Source organism: Nelumbo lutea, chromosome 2 (genome assembly GCF_056320005.1).
Source record: "Nelumbo lutea isolate HS-2025 chromosome 2, American lotus-T2T, whole genome shotgun sequence".
In the NCBI taxonomy this organism is placed as follows: domain Eukaryota; kingdom Viridiplantae; phylum Streptophyta; class Magnoliopsida; order Proteales; family Nelumbonaceae; genus Nelumbo; species Nelumbo lutea.
The window spans coordinates 35680304-35704027 of NC_142685.1; the positions used below are offsets into that span (position 1 = coordinate 35680304).

Genomic DNA, 23724 nt, shown 5'->3' on the forward strand with positions numbered 1-23724 from the left:
TTTAACATAAGTTATATTTGTATTATTGGTCATTTTATTGATGAAAAATTGGCTTTTAAATAAAATAATTTTAAATTTTAATAGGCTTAAATGGCCACATACTAGCCCAACTATGCTGCTAGTATTTTAAATACTTTACATGCTTATGGAATTGACAATATGTTATTTTCTATTAGTTTTAATAATGCTAGTAATAATAATTCAACAATAAATATTTTAAAATCTCAATTAAAACCATGTTTAAATGGTCAACTATTTCATATCAGATGTGCATGCCACATCTTAAATTTATGCATTCAGGATGGTTTAAATATTATTTCTACTCATATTTCTAAAATTAGAAATTGTATTATATATATTAAAAGTTCTAGAGCAAGAAAACAAGTATTTAAATATTTATGTCAAATTTATGGTTTAAAATAAAAACATTTTACATTAGATGTTAAACATAGAAGTAATTCTACATATGCTATGTTAGAAAGTTTATTTCTCACAAACAAATTCTTATTGATTTTTATAATGCAAAAAATGCCTATTGATGTTATATCTGAGGAAGACTAAAAACGACAATTTATATAAGAGATTTTTTAAAATATTTTTATGATGCAACTAATAAATTATCGAGCATTTATTATCCAACTAGTTGTAATTTAGCTTATCAATTAATGATGATTAGTGATTGTTTTGCAAAAAGTAGAAAGAATCAGCAATTTAAAAGTATTGTTGAAATAATGGAAAATAAATTTAAAAAATATTGGAAGAACATTTCTCCTCTTTATTGCTTAGCTACAATATTAAATCTTAGGATTAAGAAAAATGGTTTAGATATTTTACTTGAAACATATTGTGAAAATATGAATATTGAAATTTTAAATAAAAAAGAAGAAATTAATAATTTATTATTTGAAATGTATAGTTTATATGAATATGACGTAACATGGAATAATAAAAATTTTACAACTTGTACAACTGCATCTTTCACTTCTTAACTTGAGTCTAGTAGTGGAAAAGAAAAAAAATTATTTAATAAGTAAGAGGTAGAAATCCATTGCCTCGACAACAAGTTCATTTACTGAACTTAATTTTTATTTACAAGCAAATTTTCTACTTTAGGTGATTTTTCCTTCACCTCGGAGGGAATAAATAATTTTAATATTTTAGCATGGTGGAGTGAACATGTAAAAAATTATCCAGTTTTCACCGCCATGGCATGTGATCTACTAACCCCTCAAATGTCTACAATTCCATTAGAATTTTGTTTTAGTGCAGGTAATAGGGTGTTGGATGACAAGAAAAGCTTGCATGAATGATGAAAGTCTATAGACGTGCATCTGCTTTAAAGATTGGCTAGATGCTGAAGATAGATTACAAGAAGGAGGGAATGACACTACACTTGATGTTTCACCTAAAGCAATGATCAAAGTCAAGGACAATAGGAAAATTTGATGAAGTCAATATTTTTTGTATACTCAATAGTTGTTATCATTTTTTCAAATTGTTGTAAATTTTGTTTTAATTTTATTTAATTTATTTGATATTTTTAATAACATATTTTTTTTTTTATTTTCAATTTGTAACTATATTGTATTTTTATATTTTATTAATTTATTCTATTTTCCAATTTTCATATTTCATTCATCCAACCATTGTATGCTTTGTATCATTCAAATTTAAATGAAATAAAATTCCTAATTTTCTTTCAATTTGTTATTCACTTTGAGTTTTTGCTTCCTTGGCTTCTTATTAGGCCTATTCATGGGTCGGGCTGAGCTTAGGCCGGGCTTTTGCTCTTCATTAACAAAAACTTTCAGGCCCGAAACCGAGCCCATCCTAACCAACGGGCCTACAACTTGGGCCCAATCCCGAAGCCCAACCTAGAAGTCTGAGCATCGGTGCCTTAATTTGCCGGTTCCTGGGAGTTTGAGAATGAGAATGAAAACTGAGAAAGCGAGAAGATAGAAGATGAAAATGGTGCTAACTAGAGAGAGAGAGAGAGAGAGAGAGAGAGAGGGAGAGACGACTTAGTTCTGGTAGCACAGGCCACTAGTGCTTAAGTTCACAGAGTGAAAACGGTGCGCCTGGGTTCACTGGTTCCAAGAGTTTCAGAGTGAAAAACTAAGAATGAGAAGAAAATGAGAAGATAGAAGATGAAAACGGTGCTGGTTGGAGAGAGAGAGAGAGAAAGAGAGAGGACCTAGTTCTAGTGGTGCCGGCCATCGATACCTGAGTTCGAAGAGTGAAAAATGGTGCGCTTGGGTTTGTCGGTTCTGAGAGTCTGAGAGTGAGAAACTGAGGATGAGAAAGAAGACAAGTTAGAAGATAGAAGGATTTTAGGGTTTAAAGGTTAAACTATATAAAAGTCGGGCCGGGCCGGGCTTTTTTGACAAATCCCGAGCCCGGCTTGAAAAAAATTGAGCTGGGCGTTTAGGCCCAAGGTCAAGCCCGCGAGCTAAAACTGATGCTCAAGCCCGTCCAGAGGCCGGCTCGACCCATGAAGAGGTCTACTTCTTATTTGGTTAAGTATTTTTTTTTAAATTTTTTATTAGATTTCTTATTTTTTCAAATAGTTTTCAAAAGAAAGTTAAATATTTTAGTTTTACTTACCAAAGAAATAAAAAAATCAAAAATGTCAAAAACAACAAAAAAAACCAGTCTGTCCTGGTTCGGCCCACGCCCAAAGTCCGTGACATGGCACAAACCCCCATGGGCTTGGGTTGTGGGCCATGCTAGGTCGACCCCCCAAATTATCCATGGGGAGGGCTGCACGACCCGTTTTACACCTTTGATAAAGAGGTATTTGCAAAACTTTTTAAAACTTTGGGAGGATTTTATCACTATCAAAATATAATGGAGGTTTATAATATTGTCAGAAAATCCGGAAAGATTTTCTAATTTACAGAAAAAAAAGGAAAAACTAAACAGAAGCCAATCCCTAATGGTAACGCCATGTTTTGATCAACAGCTGACAACTGCCGCCGCCGCTTCTTCTTTCCGGAGGAGGTTACACCGACCATCACCACCACTACCACCACGAACCGCTGTCACCGCCGGTTAAGAAGAACGTGAGAAGAGGTCGAGGAGTTGAAGAGGTATAATCTTCTGTTTTCATTCTTTCGTTTTTTGGTTCATGACAAAACCCTATGTTCCTAATCTTTCACTTTACCTTTTGGTGTTAGACTGATCGGTGTGACAACAGGAGAGGAGCTTTAACGTTACTAGTTCTTCAGACCATCATTGCGAACTTTGGACGACCTCTACCCACCATAGGATATCCAAGACTGCTACTCCAATCACTGTAATTTTGATTGTAGCCAGGTATAATTTCCTGTATCGTTTTTTTTTTTTTATTTTAATTTTTGAAGGGGGGGGGGGGGATATATAGCATCCCTGCTCAACCATCCGTTTAAGCTCAAAAGTTTTTTTTTTGGTTGTTCTTCTTCTTCTCTCCAACACAGAAAGAGGGTTTATTCCTCTTGAATCCATGGTTTGCTTCATTTTAATAATTTCTTCTTCTTCTTCTTATTCAAATTTCCTTTATGTTCTTTTTTTTTTTTTTTTTTTTTTTTACGTGGGAGAAAAAAATATAGCGTTCTTGTTCAATTATCTGTTTGACCTTTTTCGGTTAAATCCAGTTCATCTGGTCGGCTTCATTTTCAACACATTGCTCTGTTGCTATTCTATGTAAATCATTTTACCGTTTCTGTAGCAGGTAGGTCATAGATAAATTCAGGGAATCAAATCAATACGAATTGGGTAACCAATTGTTTAATCGAATTGAAGGATATGAGAATTTATAAACCGGTCTGATTGAATTGAATTAGGATACTGTCAAATATCCGTTTGCAGCCCTAGCTTGGTTTTGGTTTTTGATAATTTTTATAGGACTCAAATAGATAGGATATTTTGTGTACAGATACTTGTATATTTCATTGTACATTTTGTAGACAGGCATTTGATGGGAATTGGAATGAACTAGGCAGTGTTTTAAAAGCGCAAGGTGCAAAAAAAGTGCAAGGGCCATTTGGTGCCTCAGGTGTGACCGTGTGAGGCAAGACACATGCCTTTCTGAAGCAAGGTGCAAAAATGCAAAAAGTGGTAAAAAATTCAAAAAAAGCCAAAATTGAAAAATGCAAAATATTAAACACAATATTAATTAAAAATATAAACTTAAAATTTAAAATAAATGTTTCAAAAACCTATTATCTCAAATTAAAATATGTAAAAATAACATATAAAACATATTTAAAATGGAAATTTAAAAATAAAATCAAGAGTAACATATAAAACATATTCAAGCATGTAAACTCTTAATCTCTTTGTTGTTTTCCCAATTGGATTGCTTCAAATAGCTAATGTGATGGTAAACATTATGCATTCTTGACTCTACGAGCCGCCTTTGTAGTAAGCCCAAACAAGTCCATTAGGGTCTTAAATTTTTAATCCCTATAAAAAGTTTTTATAACTTTAAGTGTCTATTGAAAATATCTTTTATTAGGATGAATGAATAATATTTTAGAAAATATGGGGTTTTCGGAGGTTTGGTGAGCGAGAGTCCTCGGCCCACCTGCTAAGCATAAAAAACAGAAAAAATGTACAAATTTTCAAAAGGCGTGTGCCTGGGCTGAAGCACAAAATGCACCAGGTGCACTAGGTATGCGCCTTTTGAAAGTGCTGCACCTTGGACCTAGGCAAGGTGCATACTCTAAAATGTGCCTTGGCTGTGTGACTAGGTGCACTTTTTAAATCACTGGAACCAGGGGAAGTCGTTCCATTACCAAAGAAAAGTGGATCTCATGCCACCTCTCTCTCCCTCTCTCACTCACTCTTGTGCATATGCCTATTATCTTTCTCATTTGTGTCCAATTAGTTGCAATATCCTTTTTTTATTGTTTTTTTAACATTATGTACATGCAAGCATGTGCAAGAATGAAAATAGTCATTCATTATGTGTGTGCAAAGAGGGGGAAGAACAGATGGGTTAGACCAAGAAAAATAGGAAAAAAACTGTGTTTCATTGCACAAACAGCAACAGTGGGGGGGAGCAGATCTCTTGATCCAAAACAAGAGCATGCAGTTCCCATTCTACTGCCTCTTGATGTAAGCAAAAGTTTCATTTTTTTTTTCAATTAATAACTGTTAAAAACTTTAGTAATTGTGAGGAAAAGATAAATATAAGTTCAAAGCCTATTTATATGGGTAGCCAACCTTGGCTAACCACCACTAAGACTGTCAATTGCAATTTCCCCTTGATGTTATACCCCAAAACATCTTATCTCTTGTGACCCCCTGTTTTGCTAGACCTTGAAAGTGTCTTTTACAAACCTGATTAGTTAATTTACTCAGAATGAGAGCAAAATGATGTTCCACAGATAAAAAGTTTACTTGTAGCACTGAGTAAAGTAGTGTTGAACCAAATGACATAAGAGTCAAACTGGAGGTAAAATGCCCTTTTTCGTTGAAATAGTGTTCTAATAAAGATTTGTTTACCAACAAGTTTGATGCTTACTTTCAAAAAGTAACTTTTCTTGCTTTGGGTTTGTTTTTGTATATGACACCTTCAAATTGTTTCAAATTTACCTACATGGATGCTATTGCCATGGCTTTGTTGAAGGTTGTTGCATCTTTTTTCATGTTCTTGAGCCTAGTTGTTGTTCACATTCGTAGGACCTTTTTGACCTGTTGCTTCCATTGTAGGGTTTGGACGTTGTTGAAACAAATGGATAATAGGCATTACATTTGGGTTAGCTGAATGAGTACTTTCATTCTTTTCAGGAATACTGGATTTTGATGGTTTAGGATTTGTTTGATGCAAAAAATGAGTAGAATCAGTCATCAAAAAGATAAATACGGCTTAGATTATGAGCTTTCCAGAGATAACTGTAATGAAGGAACTGCTGCTCGGACAAGACCTTTTAGCTTTGAGGAGATTATGCTAAGAAGGCAAAACAAGAAACCGACTTCAGATGCCAAAGAGGGAACTGGAGAGCTAGGGAAGCTATCAGTATCAGCAAAAGATAATGTTGAAAGTACTCATTCTGAAGCGGCTGGAGGTTACAAATGGAGTAAGGATGCTATTGCTATGAATGCTTCAGAGGATACTGCCAAGCGAATCTCAAAAAATCAAGAAGGAAATACACCCATAAAGAAAAGTAAGCTCTTTAAAGATAAGGATGATGGGAGTCATGACATAGAAAACAAATTGTCAGCAAGATCCAACAATAATATGGGCAGTAGATCCAAAGGGGACAAGAATGAAAAGCAGAGTCAACTCAAAAGCAGAAGTTATGACCGAATGAGGGATTATTTTGAAGATGAATCTGAGAAGAGGCATTCCAAGAATACAACAGTGAAGGACAAATATTCAGACAGAGATAGAGGAAAATCTGAAAGAGAAACCAAAAGAAAGCAACGGACAGGAGATGATGAGAAGAAAAGGTCGGATATAAATGGGAGTGATGTAAAGAAATATGATTCTGGCAAATGGCATGATTCATCAGAACCTTCAGAAAGAAAGGGCAGGAAAGAGTCATCTCAGTCCCGTTATGATGAAGGCAGGCAGAAACGAAGGAGGTCAAGGAGTCGTGAACATGATAGGGATAGAGACAGGAGGTCTCATTCACTTTCACCCAGGTCACACAAGCGTTCATCTTATCATGGGCAGGAGCATGGGGATTCCTCATTTAATTCTTCCAAGGACAGGCCAAGAAAACAGCATTCTGATGCAGATAGGCATAGGACATCAAACAATGGATATCCAAGTAGCCACCATCGTCGACATGGTGGTTCTACAAGTGGGCTTGGTGGCTATTCACCCCGGAAGCGAAGAACTGAGGCAGCTGCTAAGACTCCTTCACCAACTGTCAGGTCACCAGAGAGGAAAACTGTTGGATGGGATCTTCCACCTAAGGATACAGACAATGCATCTGCTGGTTCCTTGCTAGTTAATTTTCAGTCTTCAAATCAAACTGTAACAACAAATATAGAGCTGCCAAATGTTGTTCAAGCAACATCAAATGTGGCAAGAGCCCTTTCTGGAGTTTCTCCAAATACATTATCAATGACCAAAACTGAATCCATTGACTCAATTCAACTTACACAAGCAACCCGACCTATGAGAAGACTTTATGTAGAAAATGTACCGGCCTCAGCCTCTGATAAAGCTGTAATTGAATGTGTAAATGGTTTTCTGCTGTCTTCAGGTGTTAACCATATCCAAGGAACTCAGCCATGCATAAGTTGTATTGTAAGTGACTGATTTATCCTGTATACACAATGAACTTGGTCAGGATCATGCTTGTCGTTTCTATCTGGCATTTGGCATGCCTATTATCCTTATTACATGTTTCAACTGCAGATAAACAAAGAAAAGGGCCATGCTATTTTGGAATTTCTTACAGCAGAAGATGCCACAGCAGCTCTTTCTTTTGATGGAAGATTTTTCTCAGGCTCTATCCTAAAAATCAGACGCCCCAAAGACTTTGTTGAAGCAGCAGTAAGATTGCTAATTATGTTTGCATCTCTACAATTCTTCTTTGCAGAAGCCTCATTGCTTGTTTCCCTTCTTTCATATTTATATTCAATATCTTTGCTCCAGAGAGATAAATATTTTGGGAATGGTGGATATCATCTTAGACTTGTCACAAAATTTTCTTGGATTTTCCAAGTCATGGGTTGATGGATATAATTGTAATATTAGAATTGGTGTTAAATTTTAGATTAAAAATGTATTTGCGTCATCTTTTGTGCAACTCAAATGATTTCTGTCTATCTTTAAGTTCTTAAAACATAAAATCCTTCGTTAGGTGGTAAGTGTTTTTTGATTAACGTAAATATTTGGTTCATAAGATTCTATTATGTCAAATAGAATCTAAGTTTTTAACTTTTGAAAAGATAATTGCTTCCCACTCAGCTTATCTCATCAAAATGCTCTGATTGTTTCCACGTACAAGTTCTGATGTCTGATAGTGAATGTGAAAAGAAGAAAGTTCCAAGTTTGTGATTCTTGCTAGGGTTCTTCAGTAATAGAATTTATATTCTTTTGACAAGTAATAGAATTTTAGTAATAATGATCAATAATGAAATACACAGAGATTGCTTCCCATTTTTATTAATAATATTAACCCAAAATATGTCCTCATTGAGGTACTGCAATCAAAATATAAATATTGTTTAGATCAGTAACTGATTAAAGAAACTTTACTAAGAAAATAGAGTACAAAAAATAAAGAGACAATATTTTTACAGGGGGTTCCATGTGTATTATGTGTTTCATCTGCTAATTATTTATTTTTTTTGACGAGTAACTGAAAAAAAGTTTTATTAAGATCTCAGAAAGATGTAGTTTTACAATCAGCCCATGTTAAAAAGAAAAAATAAAGAAAAATTACAATTGAGCCGAGTACAATTGATTCCTAGTAGATCCCTTGCTTGGCCAGATAACCCATTTGCAGATCTAGGCACACAATTGATCTTTATCTGTGTATTCCTTGCTAGCCATTTGAGCTGCCTTAAATCATTCCTGTACCCCCACTGTTTTATCAGTATATTTTAGCCATTGTGTTACAACTTTGGAGTCATCTTCTATAATCAACATATTTAGATTCATTTAGCCCTGTATAATCCTTGGATTGCAACTTGAAGTTCAGCCCGTGTGGGGTCTCCAACACCTATCGGACCTGCGAACAAGGCAATGTGTTTCCATCTCTCTAAAAACACCCCCCCATTCCTGATGGCTCAGGGTTGCCAAAAGTATTTCCATCAAAGTTTAGTTTAATGTATCCCTCATGCGGTGTCCATTGTTTAGTGGCTCGAGTTTTTCTTGACAAAGATGCAGTTACAAGGTAGTGATGGTTCCATCTTTATCTGCTAATGATTTATTATTGATGATAGGACTACAAATGGGCTGAATTCAAAGATAGAACAATGGAGGGATACTATAGAATCTGTTAGGATCTACGTTAGTGGGCAACAACGTAGTTTAGTCTTTTCTCTTCATTATGCAAGAACACTCCTGTCCTACTTTTTTACCAACAGTGACTAATATGTAATTTCTATATGACAATTGTATACCAATGTAACTAAAAGAAAAAAAAATTATAACATAACTATAAGACCAGGAATGCTATATGTAATAGAGTGTAGCTGAGATGTAGATGTTATGATCAAGGTTCAAAGTATCAACATGATATGCTCTGTATCAGGCGTATCGTATTGTATTGGCAGGGTGCCAATAAGCCTTTTTTAAGGCTAGTCCCAAAATCCTCTGTTTTATATGTTAATACTCCATACTTAAACTTACCCCTTAGCCTTATTTTTGAAAAAGAAATTTAAAAAAAGGAAGCTTGCGGTACAAAGTACCAATATACACCCATTCTGCCATATTGGGGTGTATCGTTACTTTGAACCTTGGCTATGATTGATGAGTGGCAAGACTTGAAAGGACAGAATTAGAAACAAGCATATTATGGAGGACTTAGGAGTAGCTCCAACTGGTGATAAGAGGAGGGAAAGATGACCAAGGTGGTTTTATCATGTCCATTGATGATCAATGATTGCAGCAATGAGGAGAGACTTGGTGCAAGTAGAAAGCTCTAAAGAGGCAAGGGAAAGACAAAAGAAAATGTAGCTGTAGTGGAAAGAAATGAACTAAAGACAAAAAATTTGACAGAAAACATAGCTCTTGATAGGGCATAATGTCTGGACAAGATTTGTGTGGTTGATCTAAAAATAATTGGAATTAAGGAATTCTTTAGCTGATCCCAAATAATGATGCTTAACTCGTGAAAATATCAAACTAGGATTATTATTTTGATGTTTGAAACATTTTCTTGAATTGCCTCGATAACCAATAAGGCTTTCTTTTGATTAGTAACAAGAAACCTTTTAGGAAAATCAAGAAGCAGGAAATGGAAATATAAGAAGATGCCAAGTCCTCAAGGACACGATGACAAAACCTAAAAGACCAAACCGTCTAAGAGGAAAGATGGGTTTGGCAAAAGCTGTGGTTTGCCATGTGAAAGTTGCAAATTTATGAACATTGCAGCAGAGATTATTCAAACTGTTAGGGTTTGTTATTTCATGAAAGCTAATCCAACTGAAAATGAGGTTGCAAATTGGGAAAGTAAGCAATGAATACTACTAACCCAGTTGAGGTGAGGAGGCTAGTTGGAGGTTTGTTCCTGTTGTCAAACAAAGAGGAAACTTATAGTGTTTTCAGTGACAAACTGTCAATTTTGCATTCATAAAAAAAACTGCCAATTTTGTAGACCAGCATTGAGGAATGGGTGATGGATCCCTCCATTTAGTTCTTTTAAAAAGTTGACCTAAAAGGAACTCTATGGATTTATGTTGCTGGTATCCTGCTTTCTTAAATGGTGTTTTTGGACATTCTGTGCAATAGAGATGCTTGCAGGATATTTCTCTGTATCGTGATAGGCCCCAATTAACCTTACGTATGCCAGGAAGAGGAAAGGTCAACAATCAGCTAAGGGGGGGGGGGAATAATCGAACAATTAATCACTGAGGGCAATTATAGCTGGAGGGAATAAGGAGAGTCTTGGGGCATTTATAGCTATGTCAGTTATGAAAAAAGAAGAGTTTTTGGGCATTTATAACTAGGCCAGCTGGGCATTTATAGAGGGAGTCAGTTATGCTATCAGAAGAGTATAAGAAGGGGCTTTGGGAATAGGGGGTGGTATGTTTTTTCTTTGAGTAAAGAATATTGTGAGTGTTTGGGAGAGCCGACGGTCTCTCGAAGAACCGACCAACTGTTAATGTTTTCTGCTGAATGAATACTAGTCTCTTTTGTTGATGTTCGAGTGTGTGAACGCTGCTGTAAGTCTGTGAACTGCGTGTCAAATTTCTGGGTCATATCAGTGGTATCAGAGCCCATCTTTCCTCGGCCATGGTGACAGTTTAGGAAGTGGCTTTGCAGGTGGAGGGATTTGAAGAACGCTTGCCTTCTCAGCATTCTAATTTTCATCTGGAGATGGATGGCTTACGTAATGATTTTCAACGTCTCGATCCGGATAAGGTAGCAGCTGGACTTTTGAAGATCTCGTCTCTGGAGAGCTCTGTCCGATCTCTGGAGAGAGGCGTTCGAGATCTGGTAAGACGTTTTGATCTGTTGCTTCATCAACAGGTCTCTTCTTCTCCTTTGTCTACAACTAACATTGCTCCCCCTTTAGTCGCATCGAGTCGTGCGGTTGACAAAGGGAAGAGTGCAGCTTTCCTGACGTCTTCTTCAATATCAGTCCTGGAACATACTTCTGATTCACTTCCTCGGAAGTTGGAGTCATCTATCTTTGATGGGGAAAATCCAGACGGTTGGCTTTTTCGCGCGGAGCGCTATTTTGGGATTAATGGCTTGTTTCCAACAGAGCGTCTGTGAGCTGCAGTTGTCTGTTTAGAGGGCGATGCATTGGCGTGGTATTATTGGGAAGATGGTCTGCGACCTTTTCGTGGTTGGACAAAATTCAAAGAGCTCCTCCTTGAACGTTTTCGATCGACTCAGGAGGGTAATTTACAGGAGCAACTCTTCTCGTTACATCAATCTTCTACTGTTAAGGAATATCGTCGCCAATTAGAGGTGCTCTCTGCTCCCCTACGAGACCTACCGGTAATCAGTCCGAATAAGAGCAAGTGTTTTGAGCTGATAGAAAACTCCAGTTATTGGGATGAATCAGAGTCCTGATGTAGGGATTATAATGGGCACTTGGCAACACTGACATCAACCAAGGAACTAAGTTTTGCTGGAAAACTCTGCACTAATACAAGAGGCTTCAATTCTACAGGTGGTTTTAGTTGGAAGTGGTCTAACAATGCAACACATTGGAATGAGTCCATCTCCCCTGGGGCACCATTTCACTCCAATGGCTCCAATTCATCATGCTAAGGCATTAATCTAATCAATACCTATACATCGGTGACTAATGGCCAGCCAACCCTTGTGGGTGAGAGATGCAACAACTCTCATGAGTTCATCTGTATGCTTGATATAGAGAACAAATGCTACCACTTGCGCCGCCACAAGGAGTATCTTATCATCCTTGCAGCTGTTAGTGGGATGATCCTTTGCCCAACTTTGGCTGTTGTAATTTGGTTGCTTGCATACAGGAGGAGCAAGAGGCGCAGAAGGTCTCGCAGAGCATCTAATCCATCAACATTTGCATCAGTTACCCCATCATGGAAAGTCTTCAGCATTGAGGAACTGAGGCCAATTACAAAGAATTTCAGTGAAGGTAACCGTCTTGTTGGAAATGCCAAGACTGGTGGCACATATAGTGTGGGCTTTTACCTGATGGAACAAGGGTAGCAGTCAAGAGATTGAAAAGGTCTAGCTTTCAAAGAAAGAAGGAATTTTATTCAGAGACTGGAAGAGTTGCAAAGCTCCATTATCTTGCTGCTGTGCTCGGTGTGTGTCCATCCACTATGCCTGGAGTTACTGGTTGGAAGTGCTTATTCATTAGTAGGACCTCTGATTTTGAAGATTCTTGGGAGCCTTTTTCGAGACTAGTTTCCTCATTTTAACCTTGAGGACAAGGTTAGACTTTGGGCGGCGGGTAATGATAGGCCCCATTTAACCTTACGTATGCCAGGAAGAGGAAAGGTCAACAATTAGCTAAGGGGGGGAAATAATTGAACAATTAATCACATGAGGGCAATTATAGCTGGAGGGAATAAGGAGAGTCTTGGGGCATTTATAGCTATGGCATTTATGAAAAAAGAAGAGTTTTTGGGAGAGCCGGCGGTCTCTCGAAGAACCGACCAATTGTTAATGTTTTCCGCTGAATGAATACTAGTCTCTTTTGTTGATGTTAGAGTGTGTGAACGCTGCTGTAAGTCTGTGTATGCCAGGAAGAGGAAAGGTCAACAATCAGCTAAGGGGGGGAAATAATTGAACAATTAATCACATGAGGACAATTATAGCTGGAGGGAATAAGGAGAGTCTTGGGGCATTTATAGCTATGGCAGTTATGAAAAAAGAAGAGTTTTTGGGAGAGCTGGCGGTCTCTCGAAGAACCGACCAACTGTTAATGTTTTCTGCTGAATGAATACTAGTCTCTTTTGTTGATGTTAGAGTGCGTGAACGCTGCTGTAAGTCTGTGAATTGCGTGTCAAATTTCTGGGTTATATCATATTGATACTTGCTGTAATTCTTAGCATCGATTACAGGTTGCGACTTGCAAGGATCCTCATGGAAGCTATGAATCTTTCCCTCATCCCATCCTTCATTGTGCTCAGTTTTTCTCGTGAAATTAATGAAAGTAGGGTGACAATTGAAGTCAATTTGTTGTGGAGAGACATGCGGTTGATGGTGGAACAAAAATGGGGGGAATTGTGTATGGAAGATTTTCTTGATAAAGGAAGGATTGTAATCTTAAAAGTGGGGGTAGTTGGTAGAGATGATGAGTGGGTATTGGTGATTACCCAATATCTATAATGAGAATGGAATGCAAATCCATCAAACAGAGAATACCCAGTATTTGAAATGAGCAGTTCCCATAACAAATTTGGCTTTCCATTAATGGTTTTGTTTCTGTTTGCATTAAGTCTTTATACCCAATAGCCATCTCCATGATGGGGATCTGGAGAAAGGAAGTGAAAATTTAAGCCAAAAGTTTCTGTTTCGAAAAAGGTAGATATGAGGGTAAGGAATGGTTAAAAATCAAAGAAGAAAATAGAGCCACCATTTTTGTGGTCTAGAAAGTGATTATATGGCTGAAGGGTTTATTGGATGGGACGATTCTCTCTGTTAAAAAATTAGGCTAGAAGAGCGAAGTAACAGTAGATGGGAAGAGTTATGAAGTTGAGTTGAGAAGAAATACAAAGGGTTGGTTCGTAGTGATTATGAAAGTTGGTGATGACAATAGAAAACACATGGTGCGTGTGCCAGAGGGTAGAGAGAGTAGGATGGAGAATGTTCACAGAGGCCCTACATGAGTTTCTACAAGTGTAGATAGAAGACAGCTCAAATCTTCGCGGTGACTTAGAAAGCTGTGCTAAGCAGAGCTACAGAGATAACTTGAAGGAAGAAGAACAAAGCTTTAAAGGACCTCAAGCCATAGTTTGCAGTGACTCTAGAAGTTGAAGATTGCTCTTAGATGTAGCGGAAGGAGAATGGGAGAAGAACTTGATTCTGACTACAGCCAAAAGAGTCGAAGATTGGGAGAATGTTGTAGGGGCGGTTGCAAAGAGATTTAATATAAAAGGTACCGCTAAAGTTAAACCTTTTGATGACTCAAAGGCTTTGTTATATGGAGCTGGCGAAGAAGTAGTGATCCCAAGTGCTGAGATGGTGGAAACTCTAGTTGGAAGAGTAAGGGTAGAGAAATGGTTTGCGTCTTGTAAACAGAATAACATCTTAGAATGTCCTCTCGAGGTCCAGTTGGTAGGGCTTCCCTTCAACTATTGGAATGAGGAAACTCTGGTAAAATTGATCCAAGTTTTAGGTGGTTTGCTGATAGCCTTTAATCTCCAAGATCTTCATGCAACAAGAGTGAGGGTCGAAAGTCTAAAGCTCGAAGAAGTTCCTAGATGTGTAGAGATGCTCATTAATGGTTGCTGGCTTAAGGTTTGGATTCTGTTGGAAGGTGAAACGACTCTATGGATGAAAGGTTCTAAGGGAGATCTTCATGCAACAAGAGTAAGGGTCGAGGGTCTGAAGCTCGAAGAAGTTCCTAGATGCGTAGAGATGCTCATTAATGGTTGCTGGCTTAAGGTTTGGGTTCTGTTGGAAGGTGAAACGACTCTATGGGTGAAAGGTTCCAAGGAAGATGTTGACATCGTTGAAGGTTGTGTTACATGTGGAAAAAAGAGTTCGAGCCAAAAGGTCTTGAATAATGTCTAGATGCCGAATGAAGATGAAGAAACTCCATGCGGGTTAGTCGGTAAGTCTTTGGATAAGAATGTCAATAACTCAAATTTTTTGGAAAGTGGAGATCAAAGTGTTACGTGGAGATCATTAAGGGTGGAGCCACGTCAACTTGTGTCCACAAGGCCCTTTAAACCAGGGAGGATCCGAACCAGGTCTTTTTTTTTTTGAGGGTGAAGCGGAGTTGTTTCTTGGAGAAGATTATAGGCACTTGTCTCGAAAGGAAAGATCTTTGAGGGGATCTTAAAGGCAAAGGGGATTTAAATCCTCTTATTCAACTCAAGGCAAGGTCCCTGGTGATTCAGAGATTGAGGTTGTAGAAGTGTCTCCACAAGGGCCAGAGGGTGATGACAAGTTTGGTGAGGTAAATCAGCCTTTGAATCTTTCAATTAAGAAATCTGGCCTGGAATTTTTGACTGGTATTAAAGATGCGAAGAAAGATTTGCAAATTCGTAGGAAGGAAGTTCTGTCCACGCATAGAAAAGAAAATGAGCGGAAGCCTCTGAGGCCCAAAAAATCTGACTTGAAAAGAAAGGGAGGGATGAGAAGAATTATCTTGTTTGAGATTAGAAAAAGAGAGGAGGAGAGGTGGGTCTAGGTGATTCCTAGGTTTGACAAATGCGATAAGAAAAGGTTTGTCATTGACATTGTAGAGACTCTTATCAACAGTCCTCTCTTGTCAGTGTTTGGTGATGCCGGATGCTACTCTGAGGTCAGGAGGGGTTCCAACGAGAATTGTGTTCCCTATGAGTCTGAGATCTTAAGTTTGATGTCCTCAGAAGATAGGTATGACTTGGAATGTCCAGATTCTTCACATGCAGAAGAGACAACTCCCGTTGGAGAATTTGGAAAGGGGGGGCAACTACTAGGAAAGAGATTGCCAGTATCGTTGCTGAGTCAGAAACCGAAGGCAATGATGGAGGAAAGGAAGACTTAGCTGTTGATGATTCTTCCGGTGGACAGGCTGAAAGTCAGGATGAAGATGGCTTATTTTATCTGGAGGTTGAGATTGGAAGGCTAGGTGTAGATCTGGGTCGAAGGAGCAAAATGGAAGAGAAGGAAGATCAGAATGGTGTGATAATTAACAAGAAATCGCGCAATTTGAGAACTCACAATATAGTTCATGTGATAAAGGTTTTGGCAGGGGCAGGACCTACTAAGAAATATAGATGGGTGTACAGAAGGAAAAGAGTGAGGGTTAATGGGGCACCTAGTACTGATCATAGGGGGGCAACAGTGCAAGATCAACCACTGACCCCCCTTTCGTGAAGGAACAACATGCCAATAAGGTTATTAATGCTGAATCGGAATCTGGTGCAATGCAGCTACTACAGGAGAATGAAAATGCTGATAAAGCTACAGGTAAGGTGACTATCAAAAAATTAGTTGATAGGGAGGTCACAATTGGGAAAAGCTTGGGTTTATGTTTCTAGGGTGGTGAGGAATTTGCTAGGTGGGATTTTGAAGAATTTGAAAGAAAAAAAGAGGAAGAGAAATTGAAGACCAAAGCACAGTTGAAAGGGAGCAAGGTCTGGGACGATGAGTTCACAAATCAAGAGGATGAGTTTACAGATGAAGACTGATGTTGGCAGCTAGATCGGCTCTGCTTTTGTTTTGAGTTGGGCGGTGGTTTCTACTTTAATGGGGTCTCGTATAGGGTTTCTTTTTTATGGAATCTGTTTGGGTTTTATTTTGCTTGTGAGTGCAGTTTTCTTAGGCCTGTTTGGATTTCCCATGGATGCTTCTTGCTCTAGGTGATGCCTTATCAACTTCTGCTGTAATCTTTTTTTCTCTTTAATAAATTTTCTTTTGATTCTTCAAAAAAACTGGCAGAGGTAACCATAAGCTCCAATTAAAGTCAAGGTTGCAAGACAGTTCCATGCAGGTCTCAAGGTACAGGATTTAACAGGACAAAAGAGAAGTGTGTTCGGAAGGAGGATGGTATGGTACTGTCTTAGGCATTGGCTTTTGTGTTATCAGAGATTGGAAAATCTGGGGTGATTATCGTTTCTACCCACTTTTTTTTGGCAGACTATATGCCTTAACAACTTACAAAAACAAGATTTGTGCACATCACAACCTTGGGTTATCTTGGGATTTTGGTTTGGGTAAATTACAAAGAGAACCCCCTGTACTATGGGGTCAGTGACAATTACCCCCCTCAACTTTCATTTGCAACAAATACCACCTCTATTAGAGTTCCGTCAGTGAATTTCAAAAAAGATTCTCATTCAGTTGTGTAAATTTTTTCAAATCCCCAAATGACCTTTTCTTATTTATTTGAATGATTTATGATTTGATTAGTTTTCTAAATATAATATTGAAATCATCTCGGATGCTCTAATAGGTCCTTGCAGATTTCTTTCTGGATTCAATATTCAGATGAAATAGTACAGGTTTTTTTTTCTATGGATATAAATTTAAGGTTTCATTTGGTTTTTCTTGATTTATTGGAGAAAGGAGTGGATAATTTTTATATTTTAAGATGAAGAAGGATGCTCATGTCAGTTAAATGAATTTAGAATTTAAAGAAACTTGTTTTTCTATGTCAGTGAAATGATCCTTGTTATTTTAGCTGGTTTCATTTGGAGAAAATGGGGATATTTTTGGGTCAATTAGGGTTTAAGAGAAAAGAACAAGAAAAAGAAAATAAGGAAAGTTCAGGTGGGTATTTTGGTAGTTTTAGCACATTCAGTCACCTCACTTAATGGCTAGTGGGGTACTGGGGTATTTGTTGCAAAGTTAAACTTCAGGGGGGACTTTGTCACAAATGAAACTTCAGGGGGTTAATTGTCACTGACCCTATAGTACAGGGGGTCTTTTTTGATATCTTTTGAAGGGCCCTGGGGGGTAGCCCATCCCCCAACCCATAGCCCCCCAACCCAGGTGCAGGCAGGATTTGACCCCAAGTCTCCGCTATGGCCAGCAGGAGATCTTACCAACCAACTGGTTGGCACCTTGCAGGGGGTCTTTGTAATTTATCCTTTTGGTTTTGGAGGGGGTCTTAGGGATGTTGATGGTGAAGAGGTCATCCATTTAATTGATCTACTCAAACAAGTCTGCCTTCTCCTTGAGGCCCAAGACAAGAAGGTATGGTCAATTGAGTGATTGACCTTGGGCCATTTTTCTTGCAAATCTTTCTTTAATGCCCTAAATAGTCCATTTATCTCTTTTCTCATGCATGGAGTTTCAGGTGGACTCACTCCATTTTTTTTATAGATGGTAAAATGTATTGTATTGCTGCAAAATAGAGCAAGGTGCCCTCAGAAAATTTACAAATTGCTATATATGTATGATATGTAAGTATTGTATGTACAAAAAGCCGATCATATCTCAACAAACAAATAATAGAGATCCAGTCATCCTTAAAATCACCAAGATCTACTCCAAGAAGATGGTGTAATGCTCTATCCCAGTGTATGAGTGTCCATTCAATTTTACAAATCATCTCCTCCGCGGAACTTTTCCCCTGAAAAACCCTGCTGTTCTGCTCCCTCCAAAGACTCCATCATACAGCAAAAGGCAACTGATCCCAAAGGAATTTCCCCTTAACAGAAAATCTCGACACCCTCCAGGAAGATAGTAAACCTGCAATGTTTTGAGGGACTATCAATTGTCTTTGGGAAAGCTTTAGAAAGTAGCTCCAAATTGCATGGGTGAAAGGACAATGGATGAGCAGATGGCTGGCTGACTCAGGTGTCACACCACAAAGGCTGCACAAGGAGTTAACATCCTTTCCCTTCTTCTAGCAGACCCACAGTATGAATTCTGTCTGCAAGAATTTTTGACAACAAGGCCAAAGACGAAAACACAATCAGAGAAAATTGCATGGGTAAAACTGCTCATTGAGTGGCAATGGGAAAAGAGCTTGAGGGCCTTCCATGGATGATGTTGTAAGAGGTTGGGCATGAATGGTAAGGTGTGTCCATGAACAAAACCACATCAACACCATTTGGACAGCCTAGGAGATGGCTTGAACCTAAATTGTGATGGGTCTTGCAATCTGGAACATTAAGGAATAGGGAGTGCAGTTGGAGATCATCATGGAGATGTTGTCATGAGTTTCACTGGATTGGAAATTCTTTGAGAGCTGAGATTCTTGTACTTCTTCAAGGCCTAAAACTAGTTGATTCTTTAGGATGGTTGAACCTGATTTTGGAAGGGGATTGCAAGGAAATGCTCAGCTGTATGGAGGAGAATGATGGCCCATGGGTTCTCCAACAGTTGATTAGATAAGCATTATCTTTGGCATCCAAGTTGAACTGCTTCTTCAAATGGATGCCTAGATTAACTAATATCTTAGTTGATGCCCTTGAAAGAAATGGAGTAACCGGGGGCCAACCGGCCAACTTTGTTGGGGAATACCAGAGCCGCGTATTGATATAAATCCAATGTATTGTATTTTTGAAATAATCGTTGTTAGCAACAGAGAACTGATTGTAATGTCTTTCTCTCTATCCTATCTGGAGATTGAGATGTTTTCTTTTACCTTTTTGATAAGTAATAGAGAAATTTCATTTTATTTCATTAATGAAATTTAAGGTTAACAACAAAAGAAGGAATTAGGTTTCAAATCAAGAAAAGATTGTTGAAGTTGGGGGTTGTGTTGCAGGTGTTCCTCTGTATGAACTATGAAGTGAATACACAAATGGAGGTAGGGTCTCAGCTGGAGTCTGATTCTTGACATCTGGTTAGTGATAATGAACTGGGGGGTGCTGTTTGTAGAGATTGGGACAATGCTTGGTTGCTTGGATCAGATTAGGTAGATTCAAATGGAGATCAGTGCAGTCTGATATTGGAGTAGGTGTATGATCATGTGAACTGGAATTTCTTGTATTGTATTTTAAGGAGAATGAACTTTGGGCAGAAGTGGAGAAACTTGATAAAAGTGTGAATGGAAGTAAGTTCCTTTAGACATTTCCAGAGTTCAAGGGCATCAAGCAGGGTGATCCTTTGTCATCCATGCTGTTCATTTGTCTACCCGAAGCTCTAAGCAGAATGGTGAAAAGGGCATGCACAGGGGGTTTGTTTGAAGGTTTCAAGGTGGGTGGAGCGGTCTTAGAGGTGCCATGATTGCAGTTTGCAGATGATAGTAATGATACTTCATTTTTACTTTTATTTTTAATTTTTTTTGCGATGCTTCTCTTAAGTAGTTCTGGAACATCAAAGCTGTTTTGAGATGGTATGAAGTGGTTATGGGGTTAAAAATAAACATGAAATGTGAGGTAATGCCAGTAGGGGAAGTGGAAGATTTGGAAGAATGGGCCAATGAGTTGGGGTGAAAGGTTGGCAAATTACCTACTAAATATTAGGGTATGCCTTTGGGGGACAATTGTAAGTCAAATTCCATTTGGTAGGATGGAAGGAAGTGTGTAAAGCAAAGAATGCGGGGTGGAGTGGGGATAAGGAAGTTAAAGGAGATGAGTGTTGTTCTTGTGGGCAAGTGGATGTGGAGGTTCAGTGATTAGCCTGGGTGTTTGTGCAGAGAGGTAGTAGTTGCCAAATATGGCTTTAGTAGTAGTGAGTGGGATGTAGGGGTGGCAAGTTCATCCTATGGGTGTTCACTGTGGAATGGAATTCAGAAAGTTTACTTGCATTTCATTAGGGGAGTAAAATATGATGTAGGGAATGGTCAGAGAGTTCTTTGATGATCTTTGGAGAAATTTTAGCTGCAAAACCTTCCTTGGTTAATAACAAGCTTGTATCAGATTGGAAGCTCCCTGAAGAAGACTATCAAACTAAACTTTGATGATAGCAACCTTGGTAATCTTGGGCCTTCTGGTATTGGAGGAGTCTTTAGGAATGCAGAGGGTCAGATTGTTGCCTTGTTCTCTGGTCCAATTGGAATTGGGAATGTGGTTATTGCAGAGGTTCAAGCAGTTCTACAGGGAGCACAGATTGCTAAGGAGCTGAACTTTGGGAGATTGCTGATTGAAGGTGATTCTAAACTGGTGGTTGGATGGTTGAAGGAGCTGGAGACAGTAGCTTAATCCTTTAGGGGGGGTGATGAGAAGATTCAAATGTCTAACTTCCAACATTTTAGTGAGAAGATTCAAATGTCTAACTTCCAACATTTTAGTGAGAATTCAGTGGGAGAGGAGATCAGCTAATGGACAGGCAGACTTTCTGGCAAAGCAAGGGGTGCATAGGGATCACTTATTCTGGGCTCAATTGTAAACTTGTTTTGCCTTTGAGGCTGCAACTCGTGCCTCTATATGGATATTTTATGCTGTATCCTATAATAGTTCTTATTTAGTCTTTAATAAAAAAAAAGATTTTTACCCAGATCCGTTTGATATTGCTGCAAATAAAGAATTAAAGACGCAATGGTGGCTGATTGTATGGTGGAATAGAATGTTTCTATAATTTGGAATCCCCAGTTTTGAAGGAATCTGAACTGTTTGGAAGTGACAATGTGAATCTGGACTTAAGGGGTAACAAGCAAAGGGAGGAGAGGAAGGTGTGATTACTTGAAAAAGGGGGGGGGGATTTTACTGTTAAATCTTTTTACAGCAGGTTGACAAAGGAAGAGGTCAGAAATTTTCCAAAGCTTAAGGATGTGGTACAAGAATGTCCCATGGCCCATCCAAAATGTCTTTCTTTGTGTGGACTGCAGCAATAGATAAAATTTTAACAACAGAGAACTTAATCAGAAGAGTCATAGAGGTGGATGATACTGATTGTGTCCTATGCTGCAGGTGCATGGAAACAATAGATCACTTGTTAGTGCATTGCAGTTTTGCCTACAGGGTCTGGGTAAGTATGTTGAATCTGTTTGAGGTGGAGTTGTGTTTTCCAGGTGATGTTAAGAGCCTCCTTGGTGCTTGGTTGAGCAAAGGGGATAAGGTCGCTTGGGGATCATCTTTGTACAGGGATCACCTTTTGTAATTTGATGCTTTTCATTAATTAAATACTTTAGTGTTTTCCTTAAAATGGAGATCAATGGTAATGCAAATAGATTAATGCGACCAAGAGTGGGGGGCTCCTTTTCATATAGTGGGAGTTTGATGCGGAAGCATGTTTAATCATGGATTGGTATCAGTTCTGATATTCTTTCTAAGGTTGCTATTATCTTGTAACCTCTACTTTTCTTACTTTCTAAATGCAATTATTATTAACTTTCCAAAAAAAAAGAATGTCTAACTTTCCCAAAAAAAAGAATGTCTTCGATGAGGTAGGTCATATTCCTTCATCAGGCTGGTTTTTATTGATATCTGTGACCAGTGGAATCCACACTCTTCCTCAGTTCACATTTTTTTTATTCCTGTTCCAATTTTTAATGTAGATTTTCATGCATATACTGATATAATGTGTACTTATTTGAGTATTATTTCTATATTTCTTTTCATATATCATTATATTTCTTTTCTACATCAAAAGTTCACTTGTGGATTGCAGGCCTTCAGTGTTCAATGCCAAATTATTGATAGATTGTTTGGTTTTTGCTTTTTCGTCATTTTTTTTTTCCATTGTGTTGATTGTTTGCTTTTATTGCCTTTGTTTTTGTCATGTCACAGAAGCAAATTTGGTTCACATAGCATTCATTTTCAACTAGTACTTTTTGGTTTCTGAGGTGAATTGTGGTTATTATTCATGTAGCAGGTTTTCAGACAGTTGCTATTTTCATGCAGACTGGAGTCCCACAGAAACCAGTGGCCACCTCAGCTGATGCCATATCTGACATTGTAAAGGATTCCCCACACAAGGTATGAAACAACATTCTGTAAGTATGCCGATGTTCATAGCATATCTAAACTGTTAAGTAGGCTCAAAACTAAATGCTTTTGTCATCTTTCTTGCTTCTACCTCCCAAAAGAAAGAACCAAAAATAAAGGTGTTTCCCATTATGATATTTTCATAGTTTCTTCTGGTTTGGAATAAAATTTTGAATGAAGCTTCATGACCATAATAATTTTGTACAAGTATTCAACAATGAGCCTCTATAACTTTATAAAATAGACTAACTGTGATAAATTGGTTAACCTGTTATAGTCAGCATATTGCTTCTTGGTGGCGTCAACTTACTATCTATTATGAAGAGCACTGTTTAAACAGAGGAAGCTGTGTTAAATGAACTTTCTTATGTTCTTATCTTACGTTGATGCTACTATTTATTTATGCATTTTGTATGTGAATTTTGCAGTGACACATTTAGTGCTTTTCCCTTAAAGATTTTGAAGTTAATGTTAAGTTTATGGGAAAATCTATGCTTCTTGAAAGACATGATACCAGAAGATTTCTGTACAATTGGGAATTTCTCAAACACAGAGATACCATTTAAATGAAGCTAAATAATTATTTGCAATCCTCTATGCATTAACGACCATTATTTGGTGCAATGGTTAAATCTTAGGTTGGCATGTATGAGAATGCAGGTTTGAGTCTAGGGGTGGCCACTTTGTGCAAAAAATGCCAAAGGTTAGGACCATATCCAGTTTACCTGTCCCAAAACCCCAGATAACTAAGACCAGCATTGGATAATGAACTTTTTTACGCATTAATTGAGATCCTATGCTTGTTAGCTAAAAAAATGTGATCCTATGCTTCCATCTTGCCAGGACACAATTCTGATCCTATACATTTTGTCTATGAATCCTATGTTTCCTATCATTGAGTTACATCAATTTGTCTTCTGGATCACCCACCAAATAATATCTTCCACCTTTGGAGGCATGTGAAAGCTCAATTCATCCAAGAGAGGTGGCCTGTGCAGAACAGTTTTGAAAGGGTTTGGAAGAAAAGCAGATATGGAGCTCAAAACCATAGCTGTGTATTGGGATTTGTAGGAGATGCAAACCCATTTCAATGAATAAGAAAACTGTTCAATTAATCAAGGATGGAACAGGGAAAGG

At 38.0% G+C, this 23724-nt stretch overlaps 1 protein-coding gene across 4 annotated transcripts in view; it reads left to right on the forward strand.

The window, feature by feature from the left end:
* Positions 1-2890: 2890 nt before the first annotated feature.
* Positions 2891-23724, forward strand: part of LOC148869840 (RNA-binding (RRM/RBD/RNP motifs) family protein) — a 31443-nt gene continuing 10609 nt past the window's right edge. For 2 of the 4 annotated variants that reach the window (XM_088973267.1, XM_088973269.1), the window contains exons 1-5: positions 2922-3089; positions 3177-3315; positions 5695-7243; positions 7355-7492; positions 22504-22578. In XM_088973267.1, the coding sequence (XP_088829393.1) occupies positions 5807-7243; positions 7355-7492; positions 22504-22578 (1650 nt within the window). In that variant the 5' untranslated portion in view covers positions 2922-3089; positions 3177-3315; positions 5695-5806. Of the gene's footprint in view, positions 3090-3176; positions 3316-5694; positions 7244-7354; positions 7493-22503; positions 22579-23724 lie in introns of all 4 variants that reach the window. The other 2 variants (XM_088973270.1, XM_088973268.1) reach the window with 2 other exon arrangements.